At 32.7% G+C, this 22,166-nt stretch overlaps 2 protein-coding genes across 4 annotated transcripts in view; one reads left to right on the top strand and one right to left on the bottom strand.

Moving 5' to 3' along the window:
• The window catches only part of LOC139092937 (RNA-binding protein Musashi homolog Rbp6-like), a 219,802-nt gene that overhangs the window by 39,797 nt on the left and 157,839 nt on the right, over window positions 1-22,166 (bottom strand). For both annotated transcript variants that reach the window (XM_070643510.1, XM_070643511.1), the window contains exons 8-9: window positions 1,739-1,821; window positions 1,255-1,339 (exon numbers count right to left, since the gene is read on the bottom strand). In XM_070643510.1, coding sequence (XP_070499611.1) covers window positions 1,255-1,339; window positions 1,739-1,821 — 168 coding nt within the window. The remainder of the gene's footprint in view (window positions 1-1,254; window positions 1,340-1,738; window positions 1,822-22,166) is intronic.
• Window positions 9,420-15,646, top strand: LOC139092935 (uncharacterized). 2 transcript variants are annotated; one of them, XM_070643508.1, is made up of 4 exons: window positions 9,420-9,575; window positions 12,172-13,536; window positions 14,763-14,878; window positions 15,395-15,646. In XM_070643508.1, the coding sequence occupies exons 2-4, from the start codon at window positions 12,275-12,277 to the stop codon at window positions 15,502-15,504; spliced, it is 1,488 nt and encodes a 495-aa protein (XP_070499609.1). In that variant the 5' UTR covers window positions 9,420-9,575; window positions 12,172-12,274; the 3' UTR covers window positions 15,505-15,646. The 2 variants fall into 2 exon arrangements, with proteins under 2 accessions (XP_070499609.1, XP_070499610.1); XM_070643509.1 differs by lacking the exon at window positions 9,420-9,575 and adding an exon at window positions 12,040-12,112.

Genomic DNA, 22,166 nt, shown 5'->3' with positions numbered 1-22,166 from the left:
AACATTCCAGCACACCTCAAAAACTAAACTCAAAAATTCCCTCAAAAAGTCTTGAAAAGTTCACAATTCAAGTTCTGAAGTAATCATCTCAAATAATAATAATAATTGAACAAGAAGCAAATCTCAAAAGAATAAAAAAACTGAAAAAATAAATAAAATAAAAAAGCTCACAAAAAAGCATCACTTTTTCCAAGCAGCATCAGCAGAGCAGATCAGCAAATGAAGAAAATGATTTTTTATTATGTTTTATCTAACATCGAGTAGTGAAACTAAATAAGTATGTAACAAGGAATGAGAATTATTATTATTATTATAAAGCTATTTTCACTCTCTTTCTCTCACTATAGAATCCACTATATATGTCTATTTATATCTACTATCTTGAATCGTTGTGTATTTAATAATATATTTATGATAACTACATCATCATATGTATCAGTAGAAGTCGAGTTTGAGCGAACAATTTCCTTTTCTTCTTACATTCAATCAAATGTAATAATATTAAATTGAAAAAAAAAAATAAGAAGTAGAAAAGAACTTTAGAAAATCATGTTTATAGGGGGGATATAGATAGTAAAGGAATTGCAATGAATCAGCTTTTCAATCAATAGAAAGTTGATTTACGAATGGAGAATATGTACATTTGGATGTTTGAAATGAATTGAATGATGCAAGCAATTTTTTCATTTCATTTTTTTTTCTTCAATTTTTTTCTTTTCTTCATTTTTTTTTATCATCTCAGAAGAAATTGAATTAAATTTTATTGAGGACGTTGTAATTGAATGATTGTAGTATTGGCATTTGGATTAGGTCATAGACCAATAGTGGCCGTTGGTATTTGATAGAGTCCGGGTAAATCGAGACCTTGAACTCCAAGCAAATCACCAAGCGGATAAGTGAGAGCAGCGTGCGACTGTTGTGGTCTTGCATGATGATGATGATGTGAACGTAATGCAGCAGCTGCTGCGGCCGTTGTTGCCAATAATCTCTTGTATGATAATGCTGCTGCGGCAGCATCAGCATACAAATTTGATGTACTGGCACCAACGGTTAATGATGGAGCTGCTGCATATTGTATTATGGAAGTTGGATTTGTCGTTAACGGTAAAATTTGTGTAGCAGCGCTGGCTTGCTGATGACCTGCTGTTGTAGCAGGTAAAGGATAAGGAGTATAGCGTACAGCGGCTGTAGGTTGGCCAACAGATGCTCCTAATGAGCTTCCTGATGGTCCACCGCTCAATACTACCAACTCACCGTATGTTCCACGTCCAGCCGTGCGCGTTTTCGCTAAATTTGCTGGAAGCATCACTTCTTTCGGTTGTGCTTTTTTACATTCAACCTATAAATAAAAAAGTTTTAAATAAATTTTCCATTAAAATATGTCAATAACGATCAAGACAAAATGATATTGAAATGGGGATAGGGATGAGTAAGGAACTAACTTTGACTTAAAAGAATAAGAGAATAAAGACAGCAAAATGGCAAAACAAATCGAGAGAATTCAATTATCTAATTGATTTCTATTTTATGTGCCATCGCATGACTCAAACCCCTTTCTTTTTCCTATCTTTCTTATGCCATTCCTAAATATATATCCATTCGAGTGACTGTATAACAATATTTTGTAGAGGAAGGAACAAGCATAAAAAAAATATAGAAAGAAGTTCAAGCGAGAGTGACAGGTTTGAAATGTGGAAATGACAGCAAACAAAATTGCATTTTGTTCAGTCTGACTTACCATTTTATTATTTATTTCATGGAAGTGAATTTCACAAACTTTATCTACTACATCTTCCGATTGGAAGGTCACAAAACCGAAACCTGAAATGAGAAGAAAATGAAGAAATAAAAGTTAAATAAGCATGTACATTTTGTTATAGCTATTGTATGTTGTATATTCATCCATTTCCTATTCATATTGAAATGAGAAATGGTGAGTCCCTTGGAATGATTCTTTTGCTAATTGGATATTATCCATATCGAGAGATTTGGATGATTTCTTTTGAGGAATATGCTGAATATTGTAGGAATAAGGCAGATTTAATTGATGAAATTGTTGTGAATGGTTTGGGTGATTTGCGGTCACAATCTGCAAGTGTGTGGCTAGTCCACATAATTATGTATGCTTTTAGAGACCAAGGAGATGGCAACTAGGCCTACAATTACAGATATCGCATCAAAATTGATACAATATCCCATAAAATGGGCTCTTGGACTTGATTCAAACTATAGCATACACAACTGTGGATTAATCCATAATTCTAAAGAATTAATGACCTTAACCATTAATATCAGCAATTTAAAGATGAATCTTGGACAAAATTCACGTGATTCCCTCAAAAAATCATTCCAAAGGAAGTAACAAAATCATTTCAAAATGTTAATTTAAATTACTCATTAAAATGTATTTTCTGTTGCCTCAACTATTCATACCTATACAAAATTGTATCATAGCATATACCTAGCACTAAGCTAGCAACACAAATATTGTATAATAAATGAAATACGAGAAGAAATTTGTTGAAAAAAGGAATGAAAGTAGAAGAAAAGTAAGGAAAATGATGATGATATGGAAGGTATACCGAACGAATACTAAAATGTACAGTAAATGAAAAACGAAGCAGATGATGATGAAATTGCGGCATGAGATGAGATTGCATTAATTTATATTTTAATTCCACAACATTCAACACTTTTTCTTCTACTTCTTATTCTTCTCTTGGCTTCCTTTTTTTAAATACTGTTGCCATGCTACTCGACATTCTTCGTACATTTACTGCTGCATGGATTTGCCTTTATGTCGAAAAAAATGAGGAATTTAAATTGCCTTCATTCCGTGCACGTTTGAGAATTTGCATTTTAATTGTGCATTTGATTTTTAATTTTCATTACTGTACACTTTATGTGTGCTTTGAGATGCATGGGTTGGAGATTGAAGGGAATTTTGATGACCGGCGAGGATGAATTTATTAATATGAAATTTAATTGAAGACTTTTAAGTTGATTTTGTGCATTTTCATGCATTTTTGTATTCATATCAATGAAAAGTCATGAATACTGACGATTATGAGCAGTCAGAGAAGCACAAGAGCACCAACCCCTATCCACATGCCATTTAATCCAATCAAAAAGTCACACATTAGCTTCCCATTCACACATTGACCTTTAAACTTCTTAAAAACATGAAAGAAATCCGAAAAGGTCTTTCATATCATTTTCCATTTCCACTTCCAATTGACGTCAGCCAAATTTCCAAAAAGGCATCAAAAAAAAAATTACCATCGTAAAGTAAAATTCAATTTTAAAGATCCTTTATTATTTAAATTTCAAATCATCCAGCTTTAATTTTTTATCCAAGAACTCCGCTCGCCCACACTCAAAATGGCACAAAGAAAAATTTTCGCGAGATTTTTCTTTTGCACATTCAGACATTAGCGGTGTGCATTTTAAATAATTTACTATTCTTCTTTTATTCATCTCTTTTTTCATGTCCTTCCTTCCTTCCATTCACATTCATTCATTCATTTTTACGGCTTTTAATGTTGTGCACAGCTTTTTCAGTTTTTATTATATTTTCTCAGATCTGAGATCTTTTAGATTCTTCTTTTGTGGATACTTTTCTTTTTGGAACGGCGTGTATTAAAGGAGTGCTGAAAATTTCATAAGAATGAAGAAAATGAGGAGGATTGGACGCTGCTTTTGTGTTTTGTTAATTGAGTTAAGAATGTTCATTTTGGTATTTTCTTGTGAAGCTGTCTGTTAGGTGATGAACTTGAATATTGTGCAGCAATAACTCGATTTTGAGATTGAGTACAGTTATGTCTAGATTTCGAGTCATGTAAACAACAATAAGCCATAAAAATCTAGGCTTAGGATGGAGTAAGATTGACTAAAGCAGGATTTAGCTGAAACTAGCTCCAGGGTACAGTCATGCCAGCCTATTGCTGTATTTTCCACCTTGTCTACGCCATGTGCGTCCTAAGAAAGCTTTGCTATATATTTCCTACCCAATAATCCATTAATAGACCAAATCCTACCAAAAATAGCTCAAAATCATCCAAAAATCACCCAAAAATTGTCCCCTCTTAAGTCTAGCCACCCATCCACCCATATCTACCTCTCAACTTTCCAAGTCATGCCAAGTAAAAAACCAAAACAAAACTATCATCACATTTACTCCCATAAAATGGCACTAAAAGAACTGAACACGGCCAGAATAAGAAGAAGAAAGAATAAAAAAAAAAAGTTAATTGTTCGCCTTGCTCGTTAGCTTACTGTGTAGGAATTAAATTACACTATAAAAGCTTTACGGTCGTCATAGTCATTTAAGAATTGCTACACACCGAAATGGAAATGTAAAAGAGAGAAACTGCAAGCGGATGAAGCAGGAAAAGTAGCAACAGTAGTAAAAAAAAATGTGTTTTTCATCCCCAGCACATAGTGATGTTGAGTAGCAGCATAAGGATTGAATTGAAAAGTAAGAAAAATGGGAGAGTCTCATAAATCTAGCAGTTGTTGCACATTTAAATGATTTTATTTCATTTCATTTTTATGTTCAACTGCTATGGCAATAGTACTTCATTTTAATTTCACTGTCTTCTTCTTCATGTACTGATTCACTTAGTAACAATACACTGACTCTCATTGCGGCATTATTGCAATATTTGAATTTATCTTCTGTGCGCTTTTTTCATATAAATTACACAGAAAAAATTCTCATTCCGATTTTTTTGTTAATTTTTTACATTCAAAAGCACTTGGCTCCACGATTTTGTCACGCGGCGACTGCACATAAATTTTAATTACACAATCGACCGACCATTTGGTTGGAAATTAAAAAAAAATCTTTCCTCTTTACGCAATCAGGATATTTTTATGTACTTTTGAATGGGTTTTGTATGGAAATTTGGGTGAGTAAATTTTTGTTAATTTTATTGATGATGGTGAGGAGCTTGAGGAGCCTGTGAGGAGGTTGGAAATTAAAGGGATTAAGTGTAAGAGGATAGGAATTGCTTGAGATGATTTTGAAGAGTATCTTGCATGTTTTGGACAATGTACCCGAACAGACAAGGACCATTCTCATGATTATGTTCACAAAATAGATCATGCTCAACTATTGATAGTTTAAACTCATGAACACGCTCAATACAGTCGTGTATGCTCATTGTCTGTTCAAGGTTTCTGTAACTTGAGCTTCTAAAGCCTCTAAACTGTGTCTTTATAATGATTGAAGGGCTTAACCGCACCCTTAGGCTTCCTAACTTAAACATTAACCAAATCCAACTCTCACGAGTCCACAACCTACTAAGAACTGTTAAATATCCCATTTTTGATGACACATCTGCTTCTTAAAGCTGTAAAATTCCCAGAAACCTCAACATCTTCCACTAAAATACACAAAACTCAGCTTTAATTCCATTCCAACTCCTTTAAACACCTCAACAGAACAGAACAGAAAAAAATCCCTCAAATGCGTAAATAAGCTCCAACTATTTATTCACCTACTTAACAGAATAGCTCATGTGAACAAGCAATTTTTATATTTTCATACAGCAAAAAAAAAAAGGAATTACAATAATCAGAATATGTCGAGTGAATGAGAAAGAGTAAAAATTATTACGTGGAAATAGGAAGTGCCTCACGCTTCCCCCCTCACGTTAAATGAGTAAATTTATTTATTATGCATGTTCACTAAAAGGCAAACTATTGTATAGTCTCGACTACACCATACAATGACTACATGAAGAAGGATAAAAAGAGTGGAATCTTAATTCATTCGCTTCTTTGCCATTAGTTAGCTTCATTTTACCCTCATCCTCATTCCACCATGTTAGGTTAATATATTTATAAGAACGGCAAGAAAAGCAGTAATGAGGTTTCAAGATTATTTTTATTGTTGCTATTTAAAGTAAGATTTATACCACTTTAGGTTTTTTTTTTCGGGTGCTGCTACTTCATGGAGGATGTAAGATACAATTACACATATAGAGTATCGGCAAAAAAAAATTATTCTACCGTGCTTGCTTCTAATTATTACATATCTTACTGGCTTGCTGAAAAATTAATGACTTTCATTAGTTGAGACATGAGAATGGAATTGAGAGGTTGCTGATGGTGAGCTGGGGGAGGGGATGGGGTTGAGTGGATAGAAGAGAGGATAGAGAATCTTCTACTGAACTAGTTTGTTGGCTTCTTGACTTTAATTTGGATGAAAATTATGAAAATTGTTGTTATATCAATTCAGCTGTTAATCTTGACAGCCATCAACTTCCAACCAAATCCCTCAATTCAATGACAATGTCAACCAGTCACAATCCATCCCTGTCAAGCACCAACGATAGCCTTTACTAAATAACAAATTAAATTTTCTTCTTAATTTTAGCCAATTTTTTCCATCGACCAAGAAACAAAAGGAAAGAAGCATATGAAGGCATTAGATGGTTGGTGGAGGCAGCACATACACAAAAAAAAACTTATATATTATTCCATTAACTGGCAAAGGCACTGATCGGCAATTTACTGCCTTATGGTATTGCAACGATGGTAACATAAAACTCTCATAAGTGTTATGTATTAACTTGAAATTGCTGTGGGGAAGGAAGTTTGAAGAACAAGAGGAGACTTTCTTTTTTTACGTAGTTAAGTGTCTATACATGTGTGTAGGTGCTATCATTTACAAAAAACTTTTTTTTTTAAAGAGAAAAGGTCACATTCGTAATTTTGTGTTACTTATTTTAAGGTAAGGAAAGTTTCTTTTGTAGTTTTTCAGTTCCTTTGAGTCGTTCAGCTTTAAAGAGACTTTTCTCATTTGTAAGTAAAACTTTTTTACGATTCTAGTCGTAAAAGAGGCACCGCTGGTCATAAAAGTGACCCCGTAGCTCAAAATTTTTTTGTAGACTTTTTATGCTTCTTTAGGGTAGATAATTAAAATATCATCAAGATTATAAGGAAATATTTGGCTATGGCAAGAATGCATCACAAGGAAAATATTTTGTGGCAGTAGTAAAAATCTGAGATAGCTGCGGTCAGTCAGAATGATCAATATCTTTTTATTAAAATTGTAAAAGTTGCTCGGCCTTGAAAAATTTTGTTGAGGCGGAATTAAAGAAAGAGAAAGTTTTTAAGAAGATTTTTGGAGAAGCATTGGGAAGTATTGATTATTTTGAGGTGTCTGACAATTTTTTTTGGTCGATTTTTTGTGTGGCTATATATAGGCTGATTTAAAGTTGATGACAAAACTAGGTTGAACTATGAAGTTTAAGATATTTAGCAAATTTCCTGAATTTGTATGAATTTTGAGGTATTTAGGATACTAAGCTGAAAACCCCCCAAGACATTAGGCGTGGAAATAGCCGGAAATCCGGCACAGCATGACTTGACACTGGCCTGAGGTAGGATTTCATCAAATCTGGCCTTAAGTTGAATCCATGCTGTCCTGGTTTTAGATTTTCAGCCATTTCTTTGTCGCATGCTTTCCATGTAACTCAACATATCATCAGTAATCAGCAATACCCCTCTTCCTATCCCCTACCCTCAATTCTATCCCCAAAATCCACCATCTGAATTTCCCAATTCCAACATTTTCCAACAAAACTTTTGTAAACATGAATCAATTCTATTCTTACTACTTAATTCCATATGACAAATTTCCCTTCATATTTAATTCCACCATTCACTCTAGTTTGTGTCAAAATTGATCAAACTTTCTCACAACGACTGAGAATATCGAAGGAGTCAATTCAGCAATTGACAATGTTAAATTTAAATATTTCATGAGACATGAGAAAAAAATCTTTTACCATTTTTTGCTACAGCTTCTGTCGAACATGACACGATTTTTTTCTTTCTTATTATTCGAGTAGTTTTTTGTTCCTTGATACTAGTGAAAGTTGGAAAAAAACTTGTGTATCGCAACATGGAAAATTTATCAAGTTTCATTTAAAATTTTTTGTGCTGTTTCGAATGGAAGTGAACATAAAAAAGTTATTTGAATTGAAATTGAAATGAGAAATTGTACACTATGTCGATGTGGCATTAATATGGAATGATGGGGTATATTTATGTAGGATTTAGGGGGTCATGTTGAATTTTGTGGGGAAAATGTGAAAATTTGTTAAATATTTTGAATAAAAATTGGAAATTTTGGGAATTTTCACTCAAATTCTCCTTTTTGTCATCAATTTTGTGACTTTTTCTATGAATTTTGACCACAATTTGTGAATTGATGTCAGAAACTAGACTCTGACCCCAAATACCCCTCCCTAGCTCCCCTCCTGAACAAAATCATTTGCAAATTCGTCCTCATTTTCCCATAAATGTTTACAAAATTCTATACAAAACAATTTTCTGGAATAATAAAAAAAGAAACTTTTTTTCTATTGTTAAAAATAGCCATCCACTCGTGTGTGAGAGCAATTGCATACTGCACTTCAAATTCCATCTTTTCTTCACTGTTCAAATGAAAAAGTTTTTCTTTTTTGATACTTTTTTTCATCTTTTTTTTCGTGTGTGACTCTCATCAAGAACATTGGCTCTGAGTTTATGTATGTATGCTGACAATTGAGCACTTGAGAAGATGAGATGCAGGAGTAAAAATTTTTCTCTAAACTGTTTAAAATCTAATTTTAAAAACATTTTATTTTTTGCTGCTGCTCTTCTCACGAAAAACTATTCTTTTTGCTTGAATTCTTCTTTTTAGTGAGGCTGTTGTTGAATTTTTTATGTGACGGAGTTGGAAGGAACTAGATTGTCGGATTGACAGAGTCGGAACATGAGTATTGAATGTATCTGAGTGGCATAAGTCGGTTAATCGACCTACGATTCAACATTTGGCTGGTGTGACTCTAACATCTGAAAATTGACTAAATTAGCCATCGACACGGCAACATGTCAGCATCCACGAGACTTAGTTGCCTTTTTCAAGCTACTTCAAACTTATTCTCCCCATAAATGCGCCATAGCACCTCCTTAACATTCCCACAAGTCATTCACAACCAAAACATTTTTATTTGTAGCAATGTCGCATTATCATCATCAACATCATCTATGTCTGAGTATAGAGAAATGTTTTTTTCATGTCTATATATACAGAGGCGAAAATTAAATCAACGGAGAAGAGCTGAGACGTGTTCTTGGCACCAAAAATCGCTTTTTAACAGAAAATTCTCTTGTTGCTCACTTTTTTTTACGGACTTTGTCTTTATGCCTTTTTACTATCATTTCTTATTCTGTATTTTTACATAAAAATAGCTGCATCACATGAACAACAAAACTCAGCATTAGGACGACACTGTCGAGTGAAATTTTTCTTTTTTTTTTCAGTGAAAATAGAGATGATTTTTCTTTACAAATTTTCTTTTCATTTAAGTGAGAAAAAGATGAGAAATGAAAAATTTTATTTTCAAATGAAAAGAGGCACAAAAAAAATTCCACAGTTAGTCAAGTTTGAGACTTAATTGAGAGAAAAAGTTGGTTGACTTTTTGTGAATTATTTTATATGGGAAAATTTTGAATTTTATTTGAATTATTGGATTGAGGAGAATTGAGGATTGGTTGAATTGAGGATAAGACGGAAGGTAAGATGACTGTGAGGATGACTTGATAAGTTACGTAATCTGCTGGTTCTTGTGTCTTACTTGACTGGAATTTCAATGTCAGTCTGAATTCTTAAATTAGATTTTATTGACATTTTTAAGTTAGTTTGAGTTTTGGGCCAGATTTTGTCAAGTTTGGTCAATATTAAATGAATTAAGGGATAAAGAACAGAACAGGTTGCGGTTTAAAGTTCTAGTTCAATTCTAGTTCTAGTTTGTGGTGTTAAATTACTGGTTTTTAAGTTAATACATAGCAAAACATCAATACTTGCAGTTTCTATTCCTTTTGATGAGCACTTGACTATTTTATAGCCTTCCTAAGGAAATAAAACACCAAATTTTCTACAAAACACAATAACAATTCCATTATTGAAGACCAAACCTTTCAAAACACAGCTTCAATATTTGTATCTCAATCCAAATATTTTGCACACGCTTGAAAGAAGAAATTCGCGATATTTCCGGAGTTGTCGGCTTTTTTTGCCTGACGTGTCTCTGTTAATTTATAAATCTTGGAATAAAATTTCGTCTGTGATGAAAATTTTCATCTTGCTAGACATTATTTTTTTCGGGAAATTTTCCACATCGCAATTACTTTTCGTGGCTTTTATTATGAAAGAGAAAAAACATAAAACTTTTGTTATACGTCTTATTATTTTAGTCAAGTGTACACAACAGCTGATTTTAATGCACAGCTGATGCTTTATGGCATGAAAGTCTGATGTTTATTTACAAGTTGAATCGGTCAATTTGGTAAGTTCAATGGGGGTAGGGGAGAGGGGCAGTATGTGTCTGTTTGGGGATCATTCGTCAATTTGTTGAAATTTGTTTTGAATTATATGATAAAATATAAGTTGAAATCAAGGGCCAGGCACAGATTTTTACAATATTTGTATGAAAAAATCGGAAAATTTACGAAAATAAAAAATGAAAAATTGAAAAATCTGATCTTAATTCAATCTTAAAGATCCGACACATATCCCATCCAAAAAAAAAAAAAATTAATTCCAATCACATTTCATTCATTATCCTCATTAGCGCTAGAGCTCCATCGATAATTGAAAAATATTCGTATACGCTCACAACGAAACGAACGACAAAGAAGAAGCAAATTATCCATCACTATAATCAAATTATAATTGCCACTTCTGCTATCATTTAAACACTTCATTAATATCATCGTGAAATAATGATAATTATACGCTCATATATCCAGCAACAATTCATAAGCGAGTGTAACTTACTCAATTAGTTAGTTTAGTTGATTGGTTATTAAATTGAGATAGAAGAGGGAGTGAGGAATGGAAGGAATAATTGTGCATGCACAAGACGAGAAAAAAATTGCTAATGAGGCGAAAAATGAGAGCAGCTACGGGAAAAAAAAATAGATAATTGTGAAATACCACATATACATCCACTCTTATATTGGAAAGAGTAATTAAATTGAAAACTTTCCGTTATGACATATTAGCGTGAGATGCTCACAGAGACACACATAGAGAGAGAAGAGAAAATGCGACTAAGTGGATTGAAGATATTGAGCGACATACTCGAGAGTGTTATTTTTTCATTAATGACTTAACGAGGCGAGAAAGAGACGACAAAAAAAGTTTAAATCATTTTCATTACTTTCATTAAGACAAAGTGGTTGCTTTATATCCGTTCCAGTTAGGAAACTCGTTTATGATGAACATTTTGTTGATATTTTGTTGAGTTATTAGTGGGAGAGTTGGTGATTGATTAATATGAGTAATTTATATGATTTTATATTTGGGATTTTTGATTCAGAATCCAAATTGTCAAATTTTGACTCAGAATAGCTATGAGGCTAATGTAGATAGAGTTAGAATATTTAGTTAATATTTGACAAATAGGGTCAGGATTTAGGGAACCCTAGTTATATTGAGGTAAAAAAGCACGACAGGATACATTTTTTGCTGGACATCTTAAGTCATACTTGAGAAGATGATTTGACATAATGTCTGGTTAATAACAAGACCTACCTTCGACTAATGACACTTTTCTGGAATTTTCCGTAAAAAATTTGACACTAGTCGACCATATGTAAATCTAGTCATTAACTAGGCATTATGTCAAGCTGACCACCCGGAATAGATTCAAAAAATACTCGAGTAGACAAAACTACGTTAGTACGAGACATCAAAGGTCATTAACTTCCCATTGAGCCAAATTCTGCATGAATAGGTTTAAGTCATCCCCAATACAATGTTTTATCTGATATATTAGTGACCTAATTCAAATTACAATCAATAGTGATAATGGATTCCCTTCAAAACCCTCATCATTTTGAAATTTCAATTTATTTCATTAAATTCGTCCTTTATTTCCTCAATTTCTATTTTTAATGCTCCCTTTAATAACAAGTCCCCCCATAAAGCCCCCCTCAAAATCAACCCAAACAAGAACAAAAAGAAGAAAAATCAAACTAAATAGAAAACTAATTAATGACACTTAATAAGGAGACAAAAAAGCCATTCATCCCTCTCAAATTTACGCATGTATGCATACATTTATGTCAATAAATATTAATCACAACTTTGTAAATATTTTATTGTAGAGCCAAACCCAAACAACATAAATAGAAATGGAATAAATCGAATAAAGGGAAAAATTCATCGAAAGTTCATAAATAAATAAAAAGCAAGAAAAAAGGAAGAAAGATGTCAAAGAAAAATAAAGTAATAAGCTTGAGTGAATTGTCATTGAGTAGATTGGCAAATATAATAACATCAGGAGTTGGATATTGTATAGTTGCTGAGACAATGGAGACAACAAATTTCAATTTACATGAATTGGATATGTCACTAATTATGGTCGAAATAAATTCATATCTTGATGCTAATGGTGCAACACATACAATTTATGAAGAGCTCCTCCAGTCAATATTAAGTACGGATAATTTGCAGGCATCAGTACGTTTTGTATGTCTACAAATGCTTCTTAATCATAATGTTAAATCATTGACAACAGAAATCTTTCCATATCCGTATTATGAGAAGATATTGCAAGTGATATCAATGCAGGGACGAGGCATACGTTATTTGAATTTAAAAGGAATATGGATACGAGAGGAAATGATGAGTTTGATGTTTACCATTATTAAGAATTTACCGTACTTGATAAAATTGGTCATTCCATATATTGCAAATGATGATGTCCTTTATCATTTAATGAATCATCAAAAGAATTTATTATATTTAGATATATCGGGTGAAACGGATATAACAGACATTGGAATTGATTATTTGTGTACATCAAATGTGAGTAAGACATTAACATGCATCGATATTGGAACATTGGGTGAAGAGAATATTGATCATGTTGAAATTGCATCATTATTGATTTTCATACCAAATTTAACGAGTCTCGGTTGTTATTCGTTTGTTGGTAAATCATTACAGTATATTATTGACAGCATAAATCCTGAATTTGTATCTAAATTACAATATATACATGATACAAACACAATGGAATCTACAATTAATGCCATGTGCAAGACATGTCCTGATCTCAAACATTTATATTTTGATTCACCTAACTCTAATATTCTTCATCACTTGACAAAGCTACGTAATCTTCAACATTTAAAGATTTATCGCTTTCAATGTGATGAAATTATTCCCATACTCAAAACAATGGGATCACAATTTCATCATTTGACATTTATGAAGGGACGTGGTATTATGGATGTCATACATTTGATTAAATATTGTCCGAATTTAATCGATCTAGACTTTTACATGATGGATGAGTTAACACTAAACATTGCATATGAGGAGGATTTTAAACGTTTAGAAAGCTTAGAGATACTTAATAGTCCGATAAGTGCCATTGCCTTACAACATTTAATATGCAATTGTCATCAGACGATAAGACGATTAGCTGTCGATCAAGTGCCGTTTACCGAGGAGGAAATGATGAGGTGGGTATTGTGGAAATGGAAGGAATTATTGAGTTTGGAGACGAGTTCTCGGGAAGTATTAGTGAATTTTGAGGGATGAGTTCAGTTTTTATATGGAATTATGTCCATTTTAGGGATTACTTGACTAGAAATTGTAGAATGTTAAGAACTGCTGTGTATTATTTGAGAAATCATCCATTCCTCTATTAAAAATCCAAATTACAACTCAAAGTATCAACCCCCAAAGTCAGGCACAGATTAGCATCAATAATTGAAAATTTACAAAGGCATTTTCATATTTTAATCCAAAAAGGATAAGCCATAAACCTTCAAGAAATTTTCTATCCTCTGAATTATTAATTTCTAATATCCTTCAATCTCCTACACGTTCCATGCACTCCATCCATTCATTCAATAATCAAGAAAAATTTATTTATTTTTTTTCCTCAATTTAGATTTTAAATGAAAATTGCAGGTTCATGTAACTTCATCTTCCTAATCTTCAATCTATACCTGACTAGTTTTTTTATATATTTTATTTGCCAATCTCCACCTACTCTAGTTTTATTTATTTCATATTATTTTCACATATATTCTATTCCTCCTTTCCATCTCCTTTCAATTTGATACTTCTTTTTTTTTGGTACTCATTGAATATCCATGTGATGTTACTGCTACCCATGAAACATTTTCTTATTTATTTTATTTTATCGTTTATATATTTTATATCCTAACACATTTCCCATCATCAAATATGATATCATACATGTCCTGCAAACTTATGCTGTGCAGAGTTGGTTGTAGTGGGTTTTTGGGGGTTGATTATGAATATGAATGAGGTGTATGGGCAGTTTTTAAGGGGATATGTACAAAACTGTTTCTTTTAGTACCCCATCTGTACGTCCAAGGTCCTTTCAGTTCCATCTGGATGAAAACCTTGAATTTTGACAACTTCATCCAGATAAAACGTACAACAATGCCTTGTGTAGCCCCAAAATGCAGTATTAGAACCCCCATTCCCACTCCTCACCATCAATATCCCACCAACTCTGCATCTACCTTCAATATCCCTTCTCGAATACTTACAACTTGTTCGTGTCATTTACATTTACTTAATATCCTATCGTATTTATTTGCATTTATACACTATATCATGTGCTGTTGTAGTTTGTCGGTTTGCGTAGGTCTCTTTTGTCTCTTAATGTTATTTATACATAATTCTCATTCATTTTTTTTTACCCGTACAGCATTTTACTGGATTACAATTTCAATAAATTAGAGGACATTTGGTTTACATCTGCATCTAATTTAACAATGGTAACGATAGAACTACTGCTTCAACTTCCTGAATTATTGTCTATTGGTAAAATATTTAAATTTTTTTTTATATATATTTTTTGAAGCCTTTCAATTTATTTTCTGCAATACTGTCTCTATCCTACCCCACATAATAATTCATACATATGAGACATGTGAGCATATAGACATAGAGCACTTGAAAATTCTTTAAAATAATCCTCCCCTTAAAAATCCTTTTTTGCCTCCTCTTATGCACATTCATTTTACGTAAATGAATGGATTAGAATTTGAAATTTACACTGTAACTAAATATTTTGTAAATTTTTGAGTCCTTTGTGGGGAATTTTGGCAGAATTTTGTTAATTTTGGCAGTATTGATCCTGAGCGGCATCAGTAGACATGAGGGTAGAGAACACAAGACATAGCAACATCAAATTGTCCCCTCGTCTAAAAGGATCCAGCCATTAAACTAAAAAACATCAAAATTCCTACAATTCCCTATAAATTCTGACAAAATTCCCGTCACAAAAATCAACCCACAAAATAAGCATTTCTCTCATCTCAATTTTCAAAATTGCAGGACAATTGTCTGGATGGAATTTGACACCCGATGATATTATACTGCTCAAAGGCATCCTCAAAAGTGGCAATTCATGTTTGACGTTATCGCCTTCGAATTTATACTCGTGATATAGTGACTATTATAGATACAAAACGTCTAGTACATAGTACAATTTTAATGAAATGTGAATGTGAATTATTTTGGTTGCTTTGTAGATGAAAAAAAGGGTAACAAAAGAACTGAATAAAAGGATTTTAATAAAGAAAGTAATTTGGAGAGTTTTGAGTCATTTGGAATTGGAATTTGAAAGTGGTTTGGTTAGGAATGAGATCATGTCTCAGATATTTTCACTAATAGGCAAAGAGACCGCTTTAAGGTACCATATTGGACTTTGTGTACTATGAAAGCAAGCTTTTTGTCCTTGGGTTTGTTGTTAGAGAAATTTCTTAAAAAAGTCCAATTTTTACAATTTTCATGTTAGTGTCTGGCCAGACTTTTAGCCTAAGACAAGACTGATGTCGTGGTTAGTGAACAGTCCAACTTCAAATGCAATCTAATCGAGTCCATGGAACACAATTAATCTGTATCGCTAGCGAATTAAAAAAGCAAATTTGACCGCTAAATCAAGAGCCGATAACGGCAAAGCGTCAACCCACCAACTCCACTCCCCATGACCCACTACATCTTAATCAAATTCAACACAAAAGGAACAACAACATCATAAAATAATCCCATTAAAAAAGCCTAAAAGAGGACAATAAAAACAATTTTCCCGCTAACAATTTTACTGCACATTTGCATTCATTTAATTTTCTCTCTGTTTATGCTTTCCTTCCTCGCCTTATCTCCGCCTTCAACTTGCTTTAGCTCATTATTATCATCATCATAATCAAGTTTCTTTTACTTTTTTATTACTGTCTCACTATATATGAATGTTATACGGTTGTTTTGTTATGTTACGAGAAATAAACAATGGATAGACATTAAATGAAGTTAATTACATTGAAAAGTGAGTTGTGGGAGGTGGTCTCATAAAAATCCATTGCCACCTCTTCCTAAAACTCTATTAAAACTTATATCACAAAAGTTGTGTCCAATAAAAATTGCAATGGTTAAGAAGATAAAAGGATGAAAATAGTCGTTAATAGCAACACAATATAATGAGATAACAAATTATTTAAAAGCTCTTTTTACTTCACTGGAACTATAAGCTCAATTGAATTGTTTCATTCATTTTTCAAATATCAATATCATCATTGTCATCATCCACACATTCAATTGAATTGGATGTTAAGAATATAAGAGTTGAGTTGAGACAATTGCACAATAAATTTCATTTTTATATGAAAACTTGAGCGATAAAAAGTTGAAAGGAGCTTATTGGAAGGAGAAATGACTTTGGAGAGACAAAAGAATTATGAAATATTGCTAATTTTCTTTCATCGTAAAGGACAAACTTGAAAATTTGTCTCAAATCGATGAATGGGAATATTTTGAGAATTACGTGTCCTTAGTCACTTCTTTGCTGCCATAGTGAGTTTTAGGGACTATATATTTGCTCCAAGCATTTTCAACTGCCATACAGCCCTAGACCCCTCTCTAAGCACTATACACATCACTAATGGACGTCCCCCTCTATGAATATGAATTTTTCAACACAATGCAGGTTGTTCAACTTTTTCTTCCATTTTGTCATAATTTTATGAGCTATAAATTTGAGCCTAGAAGAAAAGGGAGCTTTATTTCCATAATTTATACACAATTCTGCAGAATGTGATTTGAATGTGTTGACTTTTATTGCCTAGTTAGTTAACTAATGAGGATTTTAGTCGGTAGACGTAAATGGAATTTAATTGGAGGCGTGTGACTGCAGTATTGAGTGATTTTAGTGTTGTTATGTGCTGTTTAAGGTGATTTTAGAGCTAAAATGTTCAGAACTTTAAGTTTGGCAATTTTTCAATCTCAAATCTAGCTTGATGTGCCTTATTATGCTGTTTTCATAGAGAGGGTGACTCAAGCAATTATTCCACCTCCTTTAAACAAGAACTAAACACCATTTACCTAATAATAACAATTAAAATCACTAAAACCTGACATTACCCCATCCAAAATCCAAAAATCCCCAAGAGAACCACAAAAAACAATCAAAATAATTTTCCAAACCCAAAAAAACAGCGAATCCACTTTCACAATAATTATCGCATGATTTACTACAAATCATCATAAAAAAGCAAGCATTTAAGTGAAGCAAGCAAGAAAGCTTCATTTAATTATCAATTAAAAGTTGAAATGTTTCATTTTCACTTAAAAACAACAAAAAAAGGGCGACAACAACAACAATAGACACCCAAATGAGTTCGGGGAGGAGGAGGTGGAACTGAAGCAATAAATGGCATTGCATGCTACATGCTTACTGTTGTTATCGTGTATGTTTTTTTTTCTGTTAAAATTACTTTCATTCATCCACATTCATTCTCAACCCAGATATATCTGAGCTGTCAAAAACACATGCGAATTGCTGTATGTCATACGTTTTACAAATTTACTACTTATTTATATCATGAATCATGACCAATCTCATGCGATAAGTATTTCATAAATTACGATTTTTGTGAATATTATTTCTAGCCTTGATGACTGTGACTGAACGTACTTCAGATTATTTATTTAAGTACATCCATTCAATTAAGTAGTTGCCAGCATAATTGTCAATTGAATGTGATTATTGAGGGGTGGGGGGATGCTTTTTTACATCAGACCATGTGGCTGCAGATGTTTTTTAAACGAAAAAATTTTTGTATTAGAAGCAATTTCACAAAGGATGCTCGCTTCCTTTTTTTTATTTAATATTAATCCATAAAATGAAATAAAAAAAAAAAAAGTTGCACATATGAGAGGATAATAATAACGACAACGATGACAATGACAATGATATGGATGGTAAAGTGGTTTTTGGGTTGGTTCCACTCCATTCCACATCTCTCACACTCGTGTGGTTGATATTGTATCTAGAATCTCATAATAGTCTTTTTGTGATGATTACATTATGCATAAAATAATCATTAAAATGATAAAAACTTGAAACTGCTGCTGTTGCCTTTTTTTATTCCATTATAATATTTTTTTTTTCAGCATCACCACATTGTAGATAGCTATATGTAAATATGTATATCATGAGACATTTACAGTTAAAAAAGAAAATTGCTGCTAATGGTTTGATTTATCATGATAAGAAAGAAAAAGTGAATCCACGACTGTCGTCTTTCTCTCTGTCATTTATGTTATGTGTGACTTGGTTTGGTTGGTTTTTAATGGAATATTTATTTTCGCTTTGAAGTACTTTTGTTGAATGATGATAGTGGGGTTGTGACACTTTGTGGAAATTGAAGATATTGGGTGGTAATGGATGGATTTATTGAGTATGGATTTATATTGGAAAAATATTGCATTTTTATGGGAATTTGAATTATTTTAAAATCAAGGAATGGATGTCTGTTGCAGAGTAGCATAGATAGTCTCCTAAGATGCATGCAAACAAGGTATTTAGACACACATGCCGATCAGGATAAGTGGAAATACAAGATATGGACTAAGCTTTTAATTATCTTAGACTTTCACATTAATTGCAAGATAGTTCAGTCACCACCCCAATTCCTACACATGGAGTGATTTAGTTAGGTTGTAGTGATCTAGTTGTACAATTCCGGAACATTCCTCTAAAATTAAGCTTTAAATATCCACATCCATCCTTATGAAGCAATTTACGAGTTTTAAAAATTCCTAAAATAGTCATGAATAGCACAAATCGGTTAATCAATCAAAAATCTGACCCTAGACCGGCATGATACTGACTTGTTGCCGGGTTTGGTTCAAATCCGCCTCATGCCAGACTTACGCCGGACTGGTCCGGACTTTGGATTGATAAACCGACTTGTGCTATTCAACAGTCATCAAACAGTTTTAAGCACCCCCAAAAACACTTAAAGCCACCTAAAAACCCCCTCAACAACAGCAGACAATATAACCTTCAAGACCACCAAAAGAATAAAATCATTCAAGTATCAATGCTGTGTGAGAAAAAGCCATTTGTATCAGAAAAGCGATATCAAATTATCGCTAAGCTTTTATCTTAACTGGCTTTTTTTTTCATTTTACTCATTGTTGTCGTGGCTGAAAGTCTTCCTCGAAAGACACAAAAATTGTATCAAATTTTTAGTCCAACTCATTCCAAGCATTAATGCTATTACATTACAGTTGCTGTTGCTTGTTACTCTATATCATAATGAAGCAGCAATTGTAGAAACATTTTGGATCAGTTTAAAGGGTTAATGAGTTTTCGGTCACTGCTGTTACGAGAGAAACAAAACCAACAGCAATAGCAGCATCAAGAAGAGAAGAAAATGGAATGAGGGGATGAAAATTTCGGTGGATAAATTGCTATTGCATGAAGGGCACATGAAAAATTTTAAGTATTCATAAAATCTCTCTCATAAAATTAAACTCAACTTCCTGATTTTGTTGGCTTATAGTGGACCACACACACACATACATACATACAATGAGATACTGTTGGTGCTACCATTATTTAGTCATATAAATTCTATGTATTTTTATTTCCATTTTTATATATATTTTTTCATAGGCTTTAGATATAGACATAGAGATATTTTAGAATGAAATACGGTCATTTATGGCTGTAAATGTGTAGACGAAATGCGAGGCGATGCTTTAATGGAATTGATCAATTTTCTTTCTTCTCGTGGCTTACATTAAAGTTAGTAGGTTAAAGTAAAGTCGATTATTTTTATAGCTTTTTTGAAGGGGGGTTTGGTGTTTGAATTGCGTTAGAATCGATATCTTAAGGTGGTTTATAGGGTGCTAAAATTGAGGATGTTTGGATGTTGAGGATTTTCAAGGTTTAGATTCATGGATATCATCGGTTTAGCAATCAATGAGAGTAGTCATGTGGTAGCAGGGGGAGGGGGTTGTGTTTCTTGGATGAATTGCTTAAATTTTGAGGTAATTTTGGACTTTTTTGAAGAAAAACGCTTGTAAATTAATCCAAAAAGTTGGATTTTGACCCTCAACCCTCAGAATACCCTCTTGAATGGCATCATAATGTGGAATTAGGGTACCATGTGAACATGCTCATTGTCTAATAGGAATCAATATCAGAAGAGTCTCTCTATTGAATTTTAGAAGGCAATTATTCCGAAAATTATTGAAAAATTCACCTGACCAACCCGAAATCCTCCATATCCCCCCATAATTTACATCACATTGACGCTTTTTCCCAATTATCAACAAAAAAAGCAGCATTTTTTTGCAGAATTTTCCATTCTACTGCTCACATGTGCTCCTCACATGTACAACATATCCGAATTGACCAACAATAAAAACAGCACCAGCCAGTGACTACCTCAGATTTCAAAAAAAATTTTTAGTTATTATAGTTTTATTTATTCCATATTCAGCTCACATAAATAAATATATACCTCACAATTATATTTAGTTCACAAAAAATTTAGCACAACTGAATAACATAATATGTACAGGAACAGGGAGCAGTAGTTTTTTTGCAGCAACACAAAAAAAAATATCATCATCGAGTGAGAGCAAGTGGAAAAATGAGAATTTCATAAAATTGTGTATCGCATAAATAATGAAATAAGGGTAGGAACGAGTAATAAAAATGTATTTTACTTTTTTTTTCAGCTAGCTTTCTCTCTTTTCCTCAAAATCATAAAATATTTATTTGTATTTTATCGTGTAGCATTGAAAATTGTAGCAGCAGTTTTAACTTTTTGTATAAAAAGTACTTCCGAAAAAATACTGAATTGGTCGAAGAAAAGTTTTATTTGAAAATTAAGAGGATGTAAGCGCATTTTTTTATGGGAGGGTTTTTTTGAGTGTTTTTCAAATAGTTGCTGATTTTTGGGTTAGTGATGAGACTAAGAAATTGGATTTTCAGGTATCATATGCATCAAGTGATGTTTAAACTCTTAAATCATTCAAATTAATGAAGCAAGACCCTTAAAATATAAACTGTGGTGTATGAAATGAGTGAAATCAGGGGTATCGAGCAATATATAGACTATTTAGTCAATGCGAGTTAAGGGTCTCTCCGGAGCTCTGCTGCTAATTAGAACAGATTGAAAAAGCAACTGACCTAATAATTGTATCACTCTGAAAGGTGAATTTACTCGAATCCAATCAAAAAACAATATTTTAATCATTATTTTGAGTGTTGTCAATATAGCCATGATTTGCACTATATTTACGACATTACAAAATCAACCCCTTAATATTGCTTCTCTGAAACGTTTCTTATGTCTCTTTATGAAGCATACTATGCACCAATGTTTAAAGCTGCAGTAGTTTTGAATTTAGTCATCATTTTCTTGATCCGTTGCCCTCCTTGTCCATCTTGACACTTAAAACTTCTGTGGCTTTGAATTTAGTCAATATTCTTAATCGCCTTACCCACCTTGACACTTAGCTAAATTAATCAGTGTCCGAGAGATCAAAAAATTATTAAGAATAGTCATCAACTAGACATATCCTTTTTTTAACTAGTTATAGCGTATCTTTGTCCACTTGGAGTGTCACTAGAATTCATAACTGCTAAATCAGCCTCACAGTAATTAGAGGTCAGAGATTCATAGGCACTCAAATAGACAAAATGCCACCATCCAAATCATCCCAAAAAGTCATGTTTCATTTACATTATCTCCAATTCCATGAAAAAACATCTCTCGACAAAGAATTATATAGAGCGAAAGCAACATGA

The sequence above is a fragment of the Chironomus tepperi genome, unplaced genomic scaffold (assembly GCF_022539635.2).
Source record: "Chironomus tepperi strain 1889 unplaced genomic scaffold, CSIRO-AGI_Ctep_v1 contig_316, whole genome shotgun sequence".
Taxonomy (NCBI): Eukaryota; Metazoa; Arthropoda; class Insecta; order Diptera; family Chironomidae; genus Chironomus; species Chironomus tepperi.
The sequence above is the reverse complement of the archived record's forward strand: the minus strand, read 5'-3'. Positions and strand labels throughout refer to the sequence as shown.

Bases quoted from the DNA above. Each gene is read 5' to 3' on its own strand.
- LOC139092935 (XM_070643508.1), top strand. From the start codon at position 12,275: ATGTCAAAGAAAAATAAAGTAATAAGCTTGAGTGAATTGTCATTGAGT. The intron at 13,537-14,762 runs GTGGGTATTGTG...TTACCCGTACAG, and splicing joins ACCGAGGAGGAAATGATGAG to CATTTTACTGGATTACAATT. The intron at 14,879-15,394 runs GTAAAATATTTA...TCAAAATTGCAG, and splicing joins TCCTGAATTATTGTCTATTG to GACAATTGTCTGGATGGAAT.